Source organism: Chrysochloris asiatica, unplaced genomic scaffold (assembly GCF_000296735.1).
Source record: "Chrysochloris asiatica unplaced genomic scaffold, ChrAsi1.0 scaffold00289, whole genome shotgun sequence".
NCBI classification, from domain to species: Eukaryota; Metazoa; Chordata; class Mammalia; order Afrosoricida; family Chrysochloridae; genus Chrysochloris; species Chrysochloris asiatica.
This window is the reverse complement of record NW_006408807.1, coordinates 2,644,865-2,661,796: the sequence shown is the minus strand read 5'-3', so window position 1 is coordinate 2,661,796 and position 16,932 is coordinate 2,644,865. Positions and strand designations below refer to the sequence as shown.

Here is a 16,932-nt window from a genome sequence, read left to right as displayed (position 1 = left end):
AACAACAACAACATTCATATTTTACCTTGGCTAACTTCATTCACTCTTACAAAAAAAAAAAAAGAAAGAAAGAAAGAAAGAAAGGAAGAAAGAAAAAGAAAAGAAGAAGAAATTCTTCTTTTCTTGGTGCAGTAGGATAAGCACTGGACTGCTAATCAAAAGGTTGGCAGTCCAAACCTAGCACTCATTCATCAGAAACCTTATACAGGGTTGCTATGACTAGGAACTGATGCAAAGGCACTTAACAACAATGTGGTCTGTATGGTGATAGATGCTGTTAAGTGCCATGGAATTAGTTCTTACTCATAGCTACCCTGTATAGGGTTTCTGAGGAGTAGCTGGTGAGTTTGAACCACAGACCTTGTGGTTCAAACAATCCTTTTGATCCAGTGCTTATCCTACAGTGCCACACCAGGACTCTCTGGGGGGGGTTTGAGACTGATAGCCCTGCCTTCAGGGTCTTTCATGAAACCTGTATTTGCTGTGGCACTGGTGCATTGCCTAAGTCAGAGGACAGTATCATGGCCACCAATTGGTCTCAGATGAAGTAACTGCTCTTTAAGGGATACCTGTGGAAGTACAGCATGGGAGCGAGGAAAGGACTCCAGAGTCAGAGGGACCTAGGATTGAAACCATCATCTGACGATTAATGATGGCATCACTAAACCTTATCTTGGACTTTGCATAGAATTTTTGCCTTTAGTAAATGGAATGATTTCTAAATGTGACTTGTTTTATTTTATACTACATGAGTGTACTCTTGTAACTCATATTCCATCCTTTTACATTCTTAGTCATAGATATTGTCAGCTTTTGTTGTTTGTTGTTGTTTAGTGCCATTGAGTTGGTTCCAACTTATAGAAGCTCTGTATAGGGTTTCCAAGGAGTGGCTGGTGACTTTGACTTGCTGACCTTACAGTGCAAACCAACATTATAGTCCAGTACATTAACCCACAGAACCACACCAGGACTGTACTGTTAGCATTTAGAGACCAAAAATATAGAACTCTCTAAATAGAGAACTGTTGTTGTTAGGTGTCATTGTGTCATGTCTGTACCAACTAATAGCAACCCTATGCACATCAGAATGAAACACTGCCCAGTGCTGGGCCAACCTCACAATCTTTGCTACATTTGAACCCATTAATGCTGCCACTTTTCCAGTCCATCTCATTGGGGGGTTTTTCTCTTTTTCTCTGACCCTCCACTTTATCAAACATGATATCCTTCTCCAGTGACTGGTCCCTCTTGACAATATATCTGAAGTATGGCAGATGAAATCTGGCCATCCTGGCTTCCAAGGAGCACTCTGACTGTACTTCTTCCAACACAGTTCTTTTGGCAGTCCATGGTACTTTCACTATTCTCCTCCAACACCATAAATCAATTCTTCTATGGTCTTCCTTATTCCCTATCCAACTTTTCATGCCTATGAGGTTATTGAAAATATCATGGCTTCCATCAGGCACATCTTAGCCCTCAAACTGACATCTTTGCACTTCAACACTTTAAAGAGGTCTTGTGCAGCAGATTTTCCCAGTGCAATATGTCGTTTGATTTGTTGATTGTTGCTTCCATGAGTGTTGATGGTTGATCCAAAGAAAATGAAGTCTTTAACAACTTCAATCTTTTCTCCATTTATCTTGATGTTATTTATTGGTCCAGTGGTGAGGATTTTTTTTTTCTTTACACTGAGGTGCAACCCATACTGAAAGCTGTGGTCTTTGGTCTTCATCAATAAGTATTTTAAGTGGAATGAGGGATATCATTGCTGATGTCAGATGACTCTTGGCTGAAAGCAGAGAATACTAGAAAGTTGTATACTTGTGCTTTATTGACTGCACAAAGGCTTTTGATTGTATGGATCATGACATACATTGTATGGACAACATTGCAGAGTAGTATTCTGGAACAGTTAAATGTGTTCATGAGGATCCTGTACATAGACTAAGCGGCAGTTGTTCGAACAGAACAAGGAAACACCGAATGGTTTTAAATTAGGAAAGGTGTGCTCCAGGGTTGTATTCTTTCACCATACTTATTCAGTCCATATGCCGAATAATCAGAGAAGTTGGATTATATGAAGAAAAATGTGGCATCAGGATTGGAAGAAGACTCATGAACAGCCTTTGATATGCAAATAATACAGCCTTGCTTGTAGAAAGCCAAAAGAACTTAAAACAGGGAACTAGGAATGAGAAATTATAGCATACCATTAATGCTACCTCAAAGAGACTGGCTAGTGATGACTGTGTTTTGCTGAGCATGAATTAAAATGACCTGAGTGATAAGCTTCTCTCCAGGTATTTCAGTGCATCTTACATATGTACAGTTCTATTTTTCAGAAGGAAAGTATTGCTGAGTTTCAAGTTTTATATATGTGTGAACTAAAGAAAGTGCTGGATTCACAAACTAGGAGCTATAATAGATTTAGCTTAACCCCAGCAAACTGGAGACCTAGATTCTGATTTTAGTCCTATCACAGACTGATGATGATTGGGGCTTGTCTCAGCCTCCATGTTCTCATACCCTGTAAAGTGAGAACCCTGGCTTATGCTTTGTAGGATGGAGTCAGAGTGAAATGTATTTGGTGGGCATGTAGTACAAGAAGACCTGTCAAATGGCTGGTGTACTTTTTGCTGGTTCAAATGAGAGCCATAATCAAGCACCAGACAGCAGCAGAGATACATGGGAGAGGAAGGTGTATTCTGAGTACTAGGAGAGCGTATGTAATGACAGTGGCAGAATGCCATGTGGGTGATTGCAAGGTAAACAATGCTATGTCAAATACTTTCTTTACTCATGCCTCCTGGAAATCCTTCTCTGCACATACTGTGACATCAGAGTGTGTTTGTTCTGTTTTATAGCTCTGGAGGGATACTGCAGACAATCTGGACTTGGCCCTCTTTTCTCATCTTGTCGAAATCTTTCAATCACCAAGGTAAGCTGAGGTCTACAGCCAGGCATTAGAACTAAAGGCTTCATGTAGGATGCAGGAATTGGATGGGGAGTGAGGCAGGATAGTCAGTGACTCAGAAGCTCCAGCCCACCTTACCCCTCAGGGCACTCATTCCTTGGGTGAGAGCATGTCCCATTCAGGGGCTCACATGCCTGAGTCTTGTCTGTTTCTTTGGGGGATCTTGGATCTCAGGAGGGCAGGTTCTGGGGCTCAGTAAATGTAGTAGCCAAAGGACACCTTTCTCCATGCCCCAATTTTCCTCTTTGGCTATTCTTCCTCTAGCAGACTCTAAAGTCACTTTTTCAAATTAGTTGGGGCTCTTTAGGCCACAAACCCAAACCAGACTCATTACTGGAAAATCAGTTCTGACTCATAACCCTATAAGACAAAGTAGAAGTGCCCCCATAGGATTTTCAAAGGTGTAGTTTTTATGGGGGGCATTCTGGTGTGGCACTGTGTGTTAATGCACTGGACTGCAATGTCAGTTTGAACCGCAAGGGCAGTGATTCAAGCTCACCACCCACTCCTCAGGAGCCCTATACAGGGTCACTATGGGTTGGAACTGACTCGACAGTACTTATTATGTGAGAAGACCTGCTGATCTTTTTTTTTTTTTTTTTTTAAATTCTGAATTAGGTAATGGTTTATAGAGCAAATCAGTTTTTCATTCAGTAATTCATAAACATTTTGTTTTATGTCATTGATTGCAATCTTCACAAAGTGAGATCACTTATCCCACTTCCTCCTATGTTTGCATTCCTCCTTATTTCCTAACTCTTCTGAACTTTTTGTTGTTGTTGCTAAGTGCCGTCAAGTTGTTACCAACTTATAGTGACCCTGTTTAGGGTTTCTGAGGAGTGACTGGTGGGTTTGAACTGCCAGCCTTAAGGCTGACAGTCCAGTGCTTATCCTACAATGCCACACCAGGACTGAACTTTATCCATGTTGCCTTTTTTATCTCAGATAATTGATTATCCTAAGAAGTGAGTATCTTCCTAGAGTTACTATTCTACTTACAAACTTGTATATTGTTTGGTTGAAAATTAGGAATGAGTTCATTTCCAGACCTGAAGGGTAACTGAAGGTCTTAAGCCAAGGTTTCCATCAATCTCTATCCTACCATTAAGCCTGTTTTGTTTTGTTTTTTATGATTTTTTGTATTGTTCTGTATTTGTCTTCCACTCTCTCCAAGACCTTCTATTGTTATCCCTTTCAGAGCAGTTGGTAGGTGGCTGTTCACATGCTTTTAAGAACCAGTTGTTGTTGTTGTTCTTAAGTGTCGTTGAGTCGATTCCAACCCACAACGACACTGTATAGGGTTTCCAAGGAGCAGCTAGTGAGCTTGAACCACCAACCTTGCAGTTCAAATGCTTTTGCAGTTTGATGCATTAGCCCATAGTGCCAAAATAGAATTTAGGACATTGTCATTGTATACTGTCATGCAAACTTGGTGTTCCCCTGATACCCCAGGACTAGTGACTTATTCTCTTATGTTTTTTTCTTATCTAAGAAGTTTTGATAATTTTGCCCCCTGTATATTCCACCACGCTCATGGATCTATCTGCAGCATAGATCAACACATGTCGAAATATCCTCTGTCAAACCTAGCTATTTGTGGATATAGTCCCACTCCCCCTCCCACATGGGTTCAGCTTGCATACTGCTGAGTCCATAACCACTGCACCACCAGGACCCCATCTCTTGGTTGTGAGTGGCAGAAACATAACTCAAACTAGCTTAAGGAAGGAGAAAAGGAGGGACAGGTAAAGAAAGGGAGAATCAAGCAAGAAAACTAACAAAAGCAAACCAGTTGCCTTTGAGTCAACACCAACACTTAATCCTCCTTTGTGAACAGAGTAGAACTGTGTCTCAGAGGGTTGTCAGTGGCTGATTTTTCAGAAGTAGATCACCAGATCTTTCCTTCAAGTCACTTTTGGGTGAACTCAAACCACAAACCTTTCGATTAGCAGAGCATGGTAATAATTCATATACCACGCAGAATTTCCAAGAAAGAGGGAGAGACCGGATAAAATGTGAATGGATTCGATTGTACAATTGAACATGTGTATCTTATCATACATGGCTGAATGGGGATCACACTGCTTTCTGAACTCCATCCTTCCTTCTCTATGATGGTCTCATATCTTCAGTCTTCCTTCACTTGGCAGCACAGATCTTCTGTGTAATCCCTTAGAGTGCATCAACCATTGCCTCTTCTAACTCAAATTAGTAGAAAGGAGATTTTCTTTTTAAAACTCATCAACCCTAACAAAAAAGTTTTCTTATGGGGTCAACTTGGACACATCCCATTCCTGACCAGTCTCTATGATATTGCCCAGGCCTGTACATGTATTCACATCTGTAGTGGGTGGAGATGAGTTAGAAAGAGGCAGTACCCAGAGAAAACCAGGGCTGTGGTCATAATAAGGGAGAATGGAAACAGGGAGCACAAGTTGTCAAGCGTGTTTTTCACACCCATATCCACCTCCTACTCACAGGTTTGGCTATTTTAGAAGATTCCCCTGTTATGATATATTGATTATGAACCCACCATATTGTTGTTAGTTGCCGTCAAATTGACTCATAGCAACCCGATGCAAACAGAGGAAATATTGCCCAACTTCACAATCATTTGTAAGCTGAAACCATTGTTGTGATCACTGCATTGTGAATGCTTTCAGTCATGGGGAGCTCATCTTCCAGTGCTGTATTAGACACTCTTATTCTGTAATTTGTAGGGTTTTCATTGGCTACGTTTTGGAAATAACTCTTCAAACTTTTCTTCTTTGTTTTAGTGTGGAAGTTCTGATGAAGCCTAGCCACTATGGGGGGACCCTGCTGGTATTTGGATACCAGTGGCATAGTTTCTAACATTGCAACAGCATGTAAACCACCACAGGACACAATGACAGATGGGTGATAGGCCCAGTTCTTAGTGCTGGAAATTCAGAGATGTGCATGACTAGGTCCTATGGAAAATTATACAAATGCATGATGCTCAGAGCCTGGATAGGCGGGGGAAAAAAACCAGTTAGAAAATACAGGGGGAATGAAGTATATATACCCTTCCCGTTGAGCTGATGAGTATAATTCATCAGAAAAAAAAATGGACCTGGTTCTGCCTCTTGTGTGTTAGTGATGTGAATCTCAGCAGACTGTAATATGTAAATGCTGAAAGTACAATACAAGAGAAGACAATCACTCAAAGTCACCCTCTTTTACATTTTTACCTGCTTTTCTCTGTCTTTCTACACCTGTACCTGGTTTTTGCAAAAAGACCACTATTTATCATGGGGATTGTTTTCTTTGGGGAAGTCTATTTTACTGGAAATTTAATTTGTGATTACCCTACAAAGGGGATGTAGATTCTTCTGTCTCTTTCCCCTTTGACTCTTGGCATGTTGTATTCATCCACTTTGTGGTTTAGGGAGGGCAGGAAGAGCACACATACTCAGACAGGCTTGTGGAGATATGGACTCCTAGCTGTTTGGAAGTGCTTCATGGTCACATGCATGTCTGCAGTCTTTGTTCTGAGTTTTCTGAGACCAGCATTAGTTTTCCCTGAGGCTCAAAATTTAAATGTCAATAATAGGGTTTTGTCTTTGAAGGCAGTTTCCGGGGATGGAAGAGAATAGGAAGACTCCTCTGAGCCTACTCTGGCCTCTGGCAGACACTTATTCAATGGGTGTCTGACAGAATTTTGACAAGTTGCCAAGAGAAGGTTGGAGCTAAAGGGCCACAGAACAAGCCCATCCTGGAAAACCTTTTTAGCAGAAACACAGAAAATTTGGTTATTTCCAGTAAGAGCTTTTACTGACTCTCTCTTGGGCTCACCAGGGAAGGACCCAGGAATGCTAAAGTTGCCCACCAAGTACAGCTAATACCCAAGCTTGTCTTCCTCTTCAATCAACCAAGTCTCACCCCCTCCAAGATCTCCACCATCATTGCTATCCTGGGGCACCAACTTAGGAGCCACTTCAACCTACAGGATTTGCTCAGGTACTACCCCAAGCTTCCTTGTAAAGGGAAGGATTTAAAACCATTGTTTTAAGGGAATTGGGGCCCCAATTCTATCCTTACCATGTTCAACCCAGAATCACTGAATTTCAATTCAGTAGCAGATTCTATGTCCTTGGGACCCTTTAAGAGGTTTCTGGTTAGAGCTGAGAGATGAGAAAAGTAGGGAAGGAGTTGTTAGATTTAAGATAAGTTAGGTGAATTGTGTCCAAAATTCACAAAATTTCCATGAACCTAGCAATCCTTGGGCTGATGTTTTAATATATCTGCCTCTTGCAAACTTCCCAAAGGATATCCCCAAGACACCACCTTTGGCCCTATCTTCCCTTATTGCTACCCTAATACATTGATATGGTAGAACCAGAGTTAACAACTTAAATGAAGGCTGACAGATTTTAGGAGTCTCTGGAAATAGTGCATTGATCACAGAATAATCTGATTCCCTTTAAACAAGCCCCTTGTGCTTGAAGCCACACTGGGGTGAACCTGGGTAGAAAATTCTGATGAGTACCCAGAAGACATGTGCTGAGGCCACAATTGAGTGTGTCTTCTCTCCTTTTTGCCTAAAGGGTCGCACTGTTTGTTGTGTATACTCTCAATCCTTCGTCAATGAATGAGAGGAAAATCTGCATGGATGGTGACCTGGACCTCTGCACATCTGGTGAGAAGACCATTTCCCGAGGCCAATGTAAAGGCATTACTGACTCTCACTGTGCTGTAAGGTGCTACTGTCCCAGAGGGAGGTGCTAAGGCAAAGAGAGGGGAAGGCACCTAGGGCTGTATACTTGGCAGTATACACCCAACTACTTGTGATGCTATAGTTGTATGATGAGAGTTGCGTATAGAATTATGTATTTCTGTTTCTAAATGGCTTGCAAGTTCTAATAGACCAGCACATGGGTTCTTCAAGTTCCAGCTCCTGTCTTCCTTTCTGGTCTAATCCTCTTACTTACCTCCATGGGTTTGACTTCAGCCACTCTGAGCCATATGCAGTGGCCTGCCATCCTTCTATGCCTTTGTACACACTGTTCCTTCTAAAGAAATGTCTTTCCCTGCCCCCATCCCACCTTCTTACCAACTCTATAAGACTAGACACAGAGTTATTTTCTCCATAAAGCCATCATCGGTTCCGCCAAGCTAGAGTAAGTGATACTCTGTGTATCAAAAGCCCCCTTGAGCTGTTATAGGGGAGAAAAGAGATTCCGTCTTTAAATGTATAAATATTATGGAGACTCTTTATTAAGTCTTAAACAGGAGTAAATACAAGACAAAGACAAACATAGGTTACCCCAGCGGTGGGGAGAATCATAGACATCATGATCAGTTTCGAAGGATAAGCATTGGACCACAAATTCAGATTGAACTGCAAGGTTGGCAGTTCAAACTCACCAGCCACTCCTTGGAAACAGGGTTGCTATGAGTCAGAACCAACTCCATGGCACTTTTAAAACAAATACCCATGTGGTGATCTTTGTTAGGGCACAGAAAACAAAGGAACCTCTTCTCACAGACAGGACTGAGGACAGCAATGTGTCACATAAGCATGCCATACACATGCTGGCCTTACAGAAACAGGGAGAGGACTATTGCAGATAGGAAAACTCACAAACTGTCTCTGAGACTCTCAGACTATGACATCGTGACCACGTGGCCATTAAGGGCTAAGTCCAAGAATGTCCCTGTGAGGTCCTGTAGGGGAACTAGCCCCAAACCCAGTTTTAAATACACTGTGCTTTTAATTCTGGCAGTTCACCTGTCAGAGGGGCATGAGGTACTCAAGAAAAACTGTCATCTGGACACTTAAACATGGATACAAGATGAAATTAAGCTCTGCTCAGCAGGAGTCATTTGCAGGCACAAAGCCTTCATATTTCATGCTCTACAGCAGGATTTACCTTAATCCAAGGATTTGCGATTGATTTATTTGAGTATCTCTCTCCAACCAAATACAGAATAGCAACTATATCTTGTTCAGCATCCTCACTGCCTAGGGAAGAGGTGAAAGGAACAAATATTGACCACATTGTCCGATTGTTACAGCAGTTTAGATTCATGGTTGAAGAAACCGAGGCCACTCGGAGAGGTGAAGCAGAGTTTCAGATTTTATTAAGCCAGCTGGCTCAGAGGAGCTAATTTCTCCAGATTCTGAGCCCCCTCAATGGAGTGCAACATGGGCCTATATGGGGTCAGAGTTGGGGAGGGGGCAAGCTGCATACCTGCTTGAGGGCATGGGGGGGGGGGTGGAAACCAGGGGAATTGCTCCCATTCAGTAACCTGATTAGCATTTTAGCCTGTCTCCTGGGCAGAGAGGTCAATGAATGATTTTTACCTTTTCCTGTTCACCATCACCATGAAATCTGTGCTGTCAGAGATAGGATGTAGTAGCCACATGCTGTAATTTAAATTTAAATTGATTAAAATTAAATGCAATTAAAAATTTAGTTCTTCACTACACTATTCACATATCAAGTGCTTAATAACCACATGTGGCTAGTGGCTACTGTTTTGGGAAGTTCAGATAAATAGCATTTATGTCGTTGCAAAAGATTCTCTTGGATAGCATTACTCATTCTAGATAAAATATATTCATTGTTTTCTATTTTTGAATCAGTTTAAACATAGAAGTCATTATTTCCATCTTTCAGATGAAGGAGATGAGGCTCAGAGGTTAAATTCTTAATAAGAAATGGGAATAAAATCTAAATAGAAGACAACCTGACTCTATTTCCCCAAGCTGCCTCATCAGTCCAGGGTCTACAACATGTGTATGTCCTGAATTGGTTAACTGAATGGCTGAATGAATGAATAATAGGCCAACCATGAATTTACTTAGTTTATCTTCATGCATAGCCCTTATTCTAAAACTTTTATCTAGCTAAATATCTTACATTGAAAAGTTTTACTGCATCCTTCAGGGCTGTCATGACGCTTCAGAGGTTAACTTTCTTCTACTGGATCGATAGCCCTCCTTCTACAGTTCAAGCTCTAAGTTTAGTGCATATTTAGATGTGCTGGTTATAACATCTTTCAATGTCAGAATGGTAGTAGAGGATAGTCTGGTGATGCAAACTGAGAGTAAGAACCAAGAGATCTTCAGGTTTCTACTCTAAATGCTTCATGTAACACCTGACATATAGTAAGTACTTGATAATGTTGCAACCTATGATCATATAAAAACATTCTTCTATTGAATGATAGATTTGATCTTTTTATTTTTAGGACTTGTTGCAGGATGGAGACCATTGAAGAAATCTCTAATTAAAGAGAACTTTAGAGCATTTCCTAAAATTCTTTTTAAGCATTTCATTGCAATCTGAAGCTGAATGCTCACATTTTTAATACTATTCATGCTCCAATTCCTTAGTGAAATAAGCATTCAGCGAATAAGATGATTTGCTGTGGCAAATGTTATGTCTTTTTACATCCATTTTCTCTCAGACCTGAATTTTCTTTTTTGTAGCTGGAAGTCAAACTTTTGGAAAGACAGTCTGTCTTAGAAACCAGTTGCTGGAGATGCTGTTCAATGTAATATCTTCTTGCCACTTTCATTTGGCCTCTGAGTAAGTAGCTCCAAGAAGAGTATTTTGGTAGGAGGGTTCTTCCTACCAAAACACTTATTGATGCCTTTCCTTAATAAGATAGCATGTATGAATCAGTGGTCGCAGTGATTTTCATGTGTGTCTCAGAAAGAATATCATATCCTTTCATCCCAATAAACCAGACCTTGCCCTTAGATAGTCAGATGCAACTGTTAAATAGGGATGAATAGCTAGAAGCAGACTTGGTATCATTACAATAAACTCTTTTTGTCACAGTTGTGACAATTAATGATTTTTGTCCTGAAATTGGCAGTTAATAAGATGGAGAAATGGTTTGTTGTTTCTATCTATTAAGAAAAAGGCTTGTCAAATTCTACTGCTGTTTACCCTTGCTTATTTTTCCAAGTTAAAGGAAATATCTGTCAGCTATTCATTTTCAAAGTATTATATAACTATGAACTCTCTCACTGCCTGCTTCACCTTGGAGCCATTCATTCAACAACTGTTTGTTGAGCCACCTGCTAGATACCAGACTTGGTTTTCCGCTCTGGGATAAAATGCTGAACAAGGCAGTCTAGATCCTTGCTCTCAAAGAGTTTGTATTTGTATATTTACATTGTGTAGGGGAGGAGGAGGAAGTGTTAAGCAGCTGTGAAAATTGTCTTTTAAATGTAGCAACCTACATTCTTAGAATCAAAACAATAGAACTGAAGATGCCTTGGAATTGAGAAGAATTCCACATTCTTCTTTTACATCATTTTGAGAGGAAATATAATGAAGTGATTAAGAACCTGGACCTCTGGTACCTAAATCTGCTGTGTTGGAATCCCAGCTCTGTCTCAAATGATACTGGGGGAGCTATTTAAGGCCTCTATGGCACTGTGGGTTAATGCGCTGGACTGCAAAGTCAGTTTGAACCACAAGGTTGATGATTCAAGCTCATCAGCTGCTCCTCAGAAACCTTATACAGGATTGTTATGGGTTGAAACCAGCACTTAACAACAACAACAACATGTGTCTCTTTAGGAAGTTCTGGTGGTGTCATGTTCAAGAGTCCAACCTCCAACCCCAAGGCCAGCTTTTCAAACCCACCATGAGGCAGTCGGCTTCTATAAAGATTGATAGCTTTGGAAACCAGATGGGGCAGTTTTATAAGTCTCCATGAAGCAGAATTAAATTGACTGTAATGAGTTTGTTTTTTGTTTTGTTTCTACTCATCTATATGAGAGTTGTCATAGATTGAAATTTGTCCCCTCAAAATATGTATCAACTTGACTGGGTCATGATTCTCAGTGGTTTGGTAGTTATGTAATTGTATAAGGTGACAGTTATGTGATGATTCCCCATGATGTGAACTGATGTGATAAACCAAAAAGACACTCAAAACAGGTGGGCTGTAGCACCCTTAATCCCATCACAACCCTGATCCAACATGAGGGAGTTTCCCAGGGGTGTGACCTGCAACACCTTTGATCTACAAAAGATAAAGTGAAAGAAAAGTGAGCAGAGACAGTGAGACCTACTAAGAAAGAGGAGTCAAGAGTAGAGTGCATCCTTTGGATCTGGATTCCTACACTGTGAAGCTGCTAGATCCAGTGAAAGATTGATACAAAGACACATGAAGATCACTGAGGAATGATGAGCCTGTTGTAATTGTTAAAGTGCCATCAAGTTGGTTTCAACTTATAACTTGCATAGCGTTTGAACTGCTGATTCTACCAATGCTGAAAGGAGACAAGAAGTTTCCCTAGAGCTGGCACTCTGGATTTGGACTTGTAGCCTCCTAAATTGTGAGAGAATAAATTTCTGTTGAAGTCAACCATGTATATAGTATTTCTGTTGTAGCAGCATTAGATAACTAAGACAAGGTTCAACATAGTACGTGCCAGAGATGGTTTTTTAAAGATTAAATGACCAAGTGTGTGACTAGGTAATATTGAGAATGGTACCTGAACTACTGTAAATACTCTATCAGCTAGAGTTGTCATAGTCTCCATCATCATTATCATCATCACCATCTCACTGAAGACAGTAGCCAGAGCACAGCAAGTGTTCCTCAGTTAGTAAATATCAAAATCCTGACTGGACTAGAGGACACTGCCTGCACTCTTCCCACTGTTGTTCCCAGAGTCTCCACTGGACATCAGCTACACCAAGTGTGTTGGCCGGTGCTCACAACACTGCTGGACACAGATGGACCTTCGATGCTCCCCTGAGGCTGTGGGTCCTGCCACGTTGGTTACATAGATGCTTCCCTTCCTGCCAATTGCCTCCATCAAATCTGTCTTCTCCAGACTTGTCATTTTAGAATTCATTTTTAAAAGTTTCATTTTGTCCTATTTTTATCCAAAGCAATAAAGATGCATAAATATTGGACAATTCTATACAATTCATTCTGATCAGTATCTTTTAAAAGGGAGGCAAATAACCATTATTTATGTTTTGTAAAACTATCTTGATGGAATTAAATTAGAGGGGTGGTTATTCATAGACTGTGTTGTTGTGTTGTTGTTGTTATGTGCCATGGAGTCCGTTCCGACTCATAGCGACCCTGTACAGGGTTTCTGAGGCTGTAAATCTTTACGGGAGCAGAAAGCCTCATCTTCCTCCCGCTGAACAGCAGTTTCGAACTGCTGACTTGCAGTTCGCAGCCCAATTCGTAACCACTACGCTACCAGAGCTCCTTATAGACTGTGTAACTATAAATGTTATTAATGAAACACAGCTATCAAGAGTCATGCATATTTTTACTTCTGTTGATTCATAATTCCTAATTGCTTTGAAAAAAAACTTCAACCATCAAAACTAAAAACCAAACCCATTGTCATCAAGTTGATTCTGAGACCCCATAGGGTAGAGTAGATTTTTATGGGAGCAGAATGCTACATCTTTCTCTTGCAGAGGAGCTCATGGGTTCAAACCGCTAACTAACCTTTCCATTAACAGTCAAGTCTTTAACTACTGTACCAGCAGGGCACCTCTTTTTAATGACTGCGGTATATGCTGTATGCTACAGGTCTTAATAAGCAACATCAAATTCACAGTGACCTTGCCAAGATTTTATTTTATCATCCTTTCCGACTGTAATATGTACTTTGCTAAGTGGTATCCATTTGTTAACTTTAACTTGACTTTCCTAGATAACTAGTGGGGTTGAGCATTGTCTTTTGTCATCTGCCCATGGCCAGAGAGATAGTCTATTGTATTCTCCCCACCAGGTCAAAGGAAGAGACATTTCTGAACCTGGGGCCAGACTGGTTCCTGCTTCTCATTCAGGGCCACCTGCATCCCAGCACAGTTGTGCTGGGGCTAAAGCTACTGCTGCACTTTTTGTCAAATCCCATCCTCCGTGGGCTTTTTAAAGAGGGCATCTCCACTGGATCCTGGCTGGAGAAAAGCACTGCCGGCATGAATGTCATGATGGGTGAGTGTGCCTAGTCTAGAAAACATCCTGTACTGAGTCATCCTGGGATGTGAGTGAAGACATAATCCCACTTCTACCTACTGAAGACTTTGTTCAGGTCATAGCTGATCCCTGACTCCAGGGTTTCCGTGATCAGTATTCCTTCCCTGAGGAGCATGGGGCTCTGCATTGTAAACAGTGGACTGTGAACCACAACTCAGTGGTTCGAACCTACCAGCTGCTCCATGGGAAAAAGATGAGGCTTTCTGTTGTTGCAAAGATTTACAGCCTCAGAAACCATGTACAGTATTCCTTCCCTGACTTCATCATACATCAGCCACCAGAGGATTCTTTCCAGTCCTCCAAGTCTTTTGCCTTTTTCTATTGGGGGCTTTACACCCCATTCCCCTGGCCTGGGATATGTCCCTTGAACCTCTAGCACTAACACACCTCCTGGCTGATGGGGGGTTAATCCTCCAGGTCTTAGTTCCAATAGTACTTTATCCAGAAGAGGATGAGTCCTGCCTGAATTAGGGTATCTGTTAGTTTCCTTTAAGGGAAACAATATCATAGTTCATATGTATATTGTTACTGACTGCTTTTGGTTCTGATTCTTAGCAACACTGTATAGAGTTTCTAGGAGCTGTTCATGGGTTTGAACCACCAAATTTGTGATTATTCTAGTTCTTATGCTACAGAGCCACAACAGGACCTTGTTCATAAATATGTTGTTGTTGTTAAGTGCTATTGAGTCGGCTTTGACCCATAGCGACCCAGTATACGGCTTCCGAGGAGCAGCTGGTGAGCTTGAACTGCCAACCTTGCAGTTCAAATGGCTTTGCAATCTGGCGCATTAACCCACAGCACCACACCAGAACTCCGTTCCTAAGTATATACATATATTTATTTGCCTATTTAATTGATTAATGTCTGTCTGTTCCACCACACTGTTTCACATCCTAAGGTTCTATATATTTTGTCTAAACATTGTCCTTATTGCCTAAAACAAAGTTGCTTTTTAGTTGACTCCAACTCATGGCAACCCCAAGTGTGCACTAATAGAGCTGTGCTCCATAGAGTTTCCAATGGCTGACTTTCTGGAACTAGATTTCCAGACCTTTCTTCTTAGCTACCTCTAAGTGGAAGTGGCCTCGAGCTTTTCATTTAATAGCTGAGTGTGTTAACTCCTTGTACCACCCAGGCAGTAATTATTACTGAATTAATGAATGAAAGAACATGTCAGGAACAGGAAAATAATTATTGTCCTGTACGTTCTTGTGCTAGTCTATGTGTAATAATATTTCTACCCAGTGTCTTAAGGGGTGGGAAAGTGGCAGAGAATTTCCTCGTATGCTCAATCTCCACCTTGCCTAGAGCAATTGCAGTTGTTCTAAATCACTGGATTTTGTTCCCTTCACAAATCAATAGAGAACCTGAAGAGTTCCCCTGCCATACATGAGCAGATCCCCTGCCTGCTTCCTGGGTTTCGTGTGTTGAATGACTTTCTGGCCCACCATGTTCACATTGCTGAAGTCTACTTCATCGTGTCCACCTTCTTCTTACAGACTCCACTCACAGAGATGACTAACGAACCCCATGTAAGTTCTGGGCACATTGCTGAGATGTGGGGACAGACTTGGTTTTCTGATTTTATGAGATCTAAGTTTTTATTGTGACTTGAGTGATAGTTTACATGGGAGAACATCAGCTTTACACTCACCCTATCGTATTTCATTTCATTGCAATGATTACAATCCCCTCCTTGCATCATCATTCAACAGCATTTGCTCCTATTCCCTCTGTTTTGTTTTATTTTGTTTTGAATGTACACTGAAGAACTCAGGAATATATAACCATTCAAACAACCACAGGGTACACCCTGCAAACCTGTCCCCAGCCATCAGCTTACAACCCCTCTTCCTCCCTGAGTCCAGAGTCCCCAGCCTCTCCATCTCTCCACATCATTGTCTCTGCCTCCATCTCTAGCATCACTGCTTCTCTGAATAGAGGGTCCTGCACTCTGCTCTTCTCCCTTGTTGGTCTCAGGGTCCTTTGGTCCTCAACTGCAAGATCAACCACTCCCCTCCTTTTGTTACAAAACATCTACCTTTACATTTTCAACACTCACAATCAGTCCTGATAGTAATTATTCATGATTGAACCACAAGAGTCTTATCCCCACATCCTTTCACCAGCCCCATCTAGACAAATTGAAAACCACTTAATAGAGATTCTACCTTCCCTGCACCCTCTGAAACTAAACTCCCTCTTGAAAACTTTGTGCCTTTATAGCTCCCCTCCTTATTATTTGATATCCTCTTTTCTACTGATTCTTGACTTGTAGTCATAAGTATGCATAACTCTGTGTCACATAAAACCAAAAGCTGCCCCGTTCATTCAGATTTTGTATCAATAATTGCCCTAGTAACTACTCTTGTGTGCTTCCTTGACCAATTTTCTTCAGACTGTACAAAGTTCTCACCATCTTGCACCAAATTGAAGCCTTTAGCAGCTTCCTGAAGCTTAAGGAATAGGTCTCAAGTCTACCAGTAGTATGCAAGTCATTCTAGGGTTGGACCCATGCTTGTCTCTCTAGACCATCTTTATCACTCACCTGTCCTTTGTACTGTGAGATCATCCTGAGCTGCCTTCCCAATAAGACTAGCTAATTTGTGCTAGCCTTTTCTGTGTCCACACTAGTCAATTCCTTGATACTTTCTGATCCCAACTTCATCTGCCTGATGGGTGTCATTTATTCAATATTTACATAACTCCTAAGGGACCATGTACTCCTTTGTACCTCAGTATATCATTCACATTGTTTGATATTGACATGCTTTCAAATTGGCCTCCTTCCTCAAGTACTAAGCACCTCAAGAACTGACCACACTTTTGTTCACTTTATTTGGCACCTAACAAACAGCAGATTTGATATTGTTTCTTGGCCTTAATTGAGTTGAGTTAAAGTGAACAAAAGTGAAATAGGGAAGGTACATGGATTTGTAAATAGATAT

The 16,932-nt window shown here is 41.1% G+C and overlaps 1 protein-coding gene across 1 annotated transcript in view; it reads left to right on the top strand.

The window, feature by feature from the left end:
• WDFY4 (WDFY family member 4) overlaps positions 1-16,932 on the top strand; it is a 561,873-nt gene that overhangs the window by 203,796 nt on the left and 341,145 nt on the right. The window contains exons 24-29 of the mRNA XM_006874619.1: positions 2,868-2,941; positions 6,797-6,958; positions 7,546-7,637; positions 10,437-10,536; positions 13,734-13,939; positions 15,347-15,516. Of these exons, the coding sequence (XP_006874681.1) occupies positions 2,868-2,941; positions 6,797-6,958; positions 7,546-7,637; positions 10,437-10,536; positions 13,734-13,939; positions 15,347-15,516 (804 nt within the window). The remainder of the gene's footprint in view (positions 1-2,867; positions 2,942-6,796; positions 6,959-7,545; positions 7,638-10,436; positions 10,537-13,733; positions 13,940-15,346; positions 15,517-16,932) is intronic.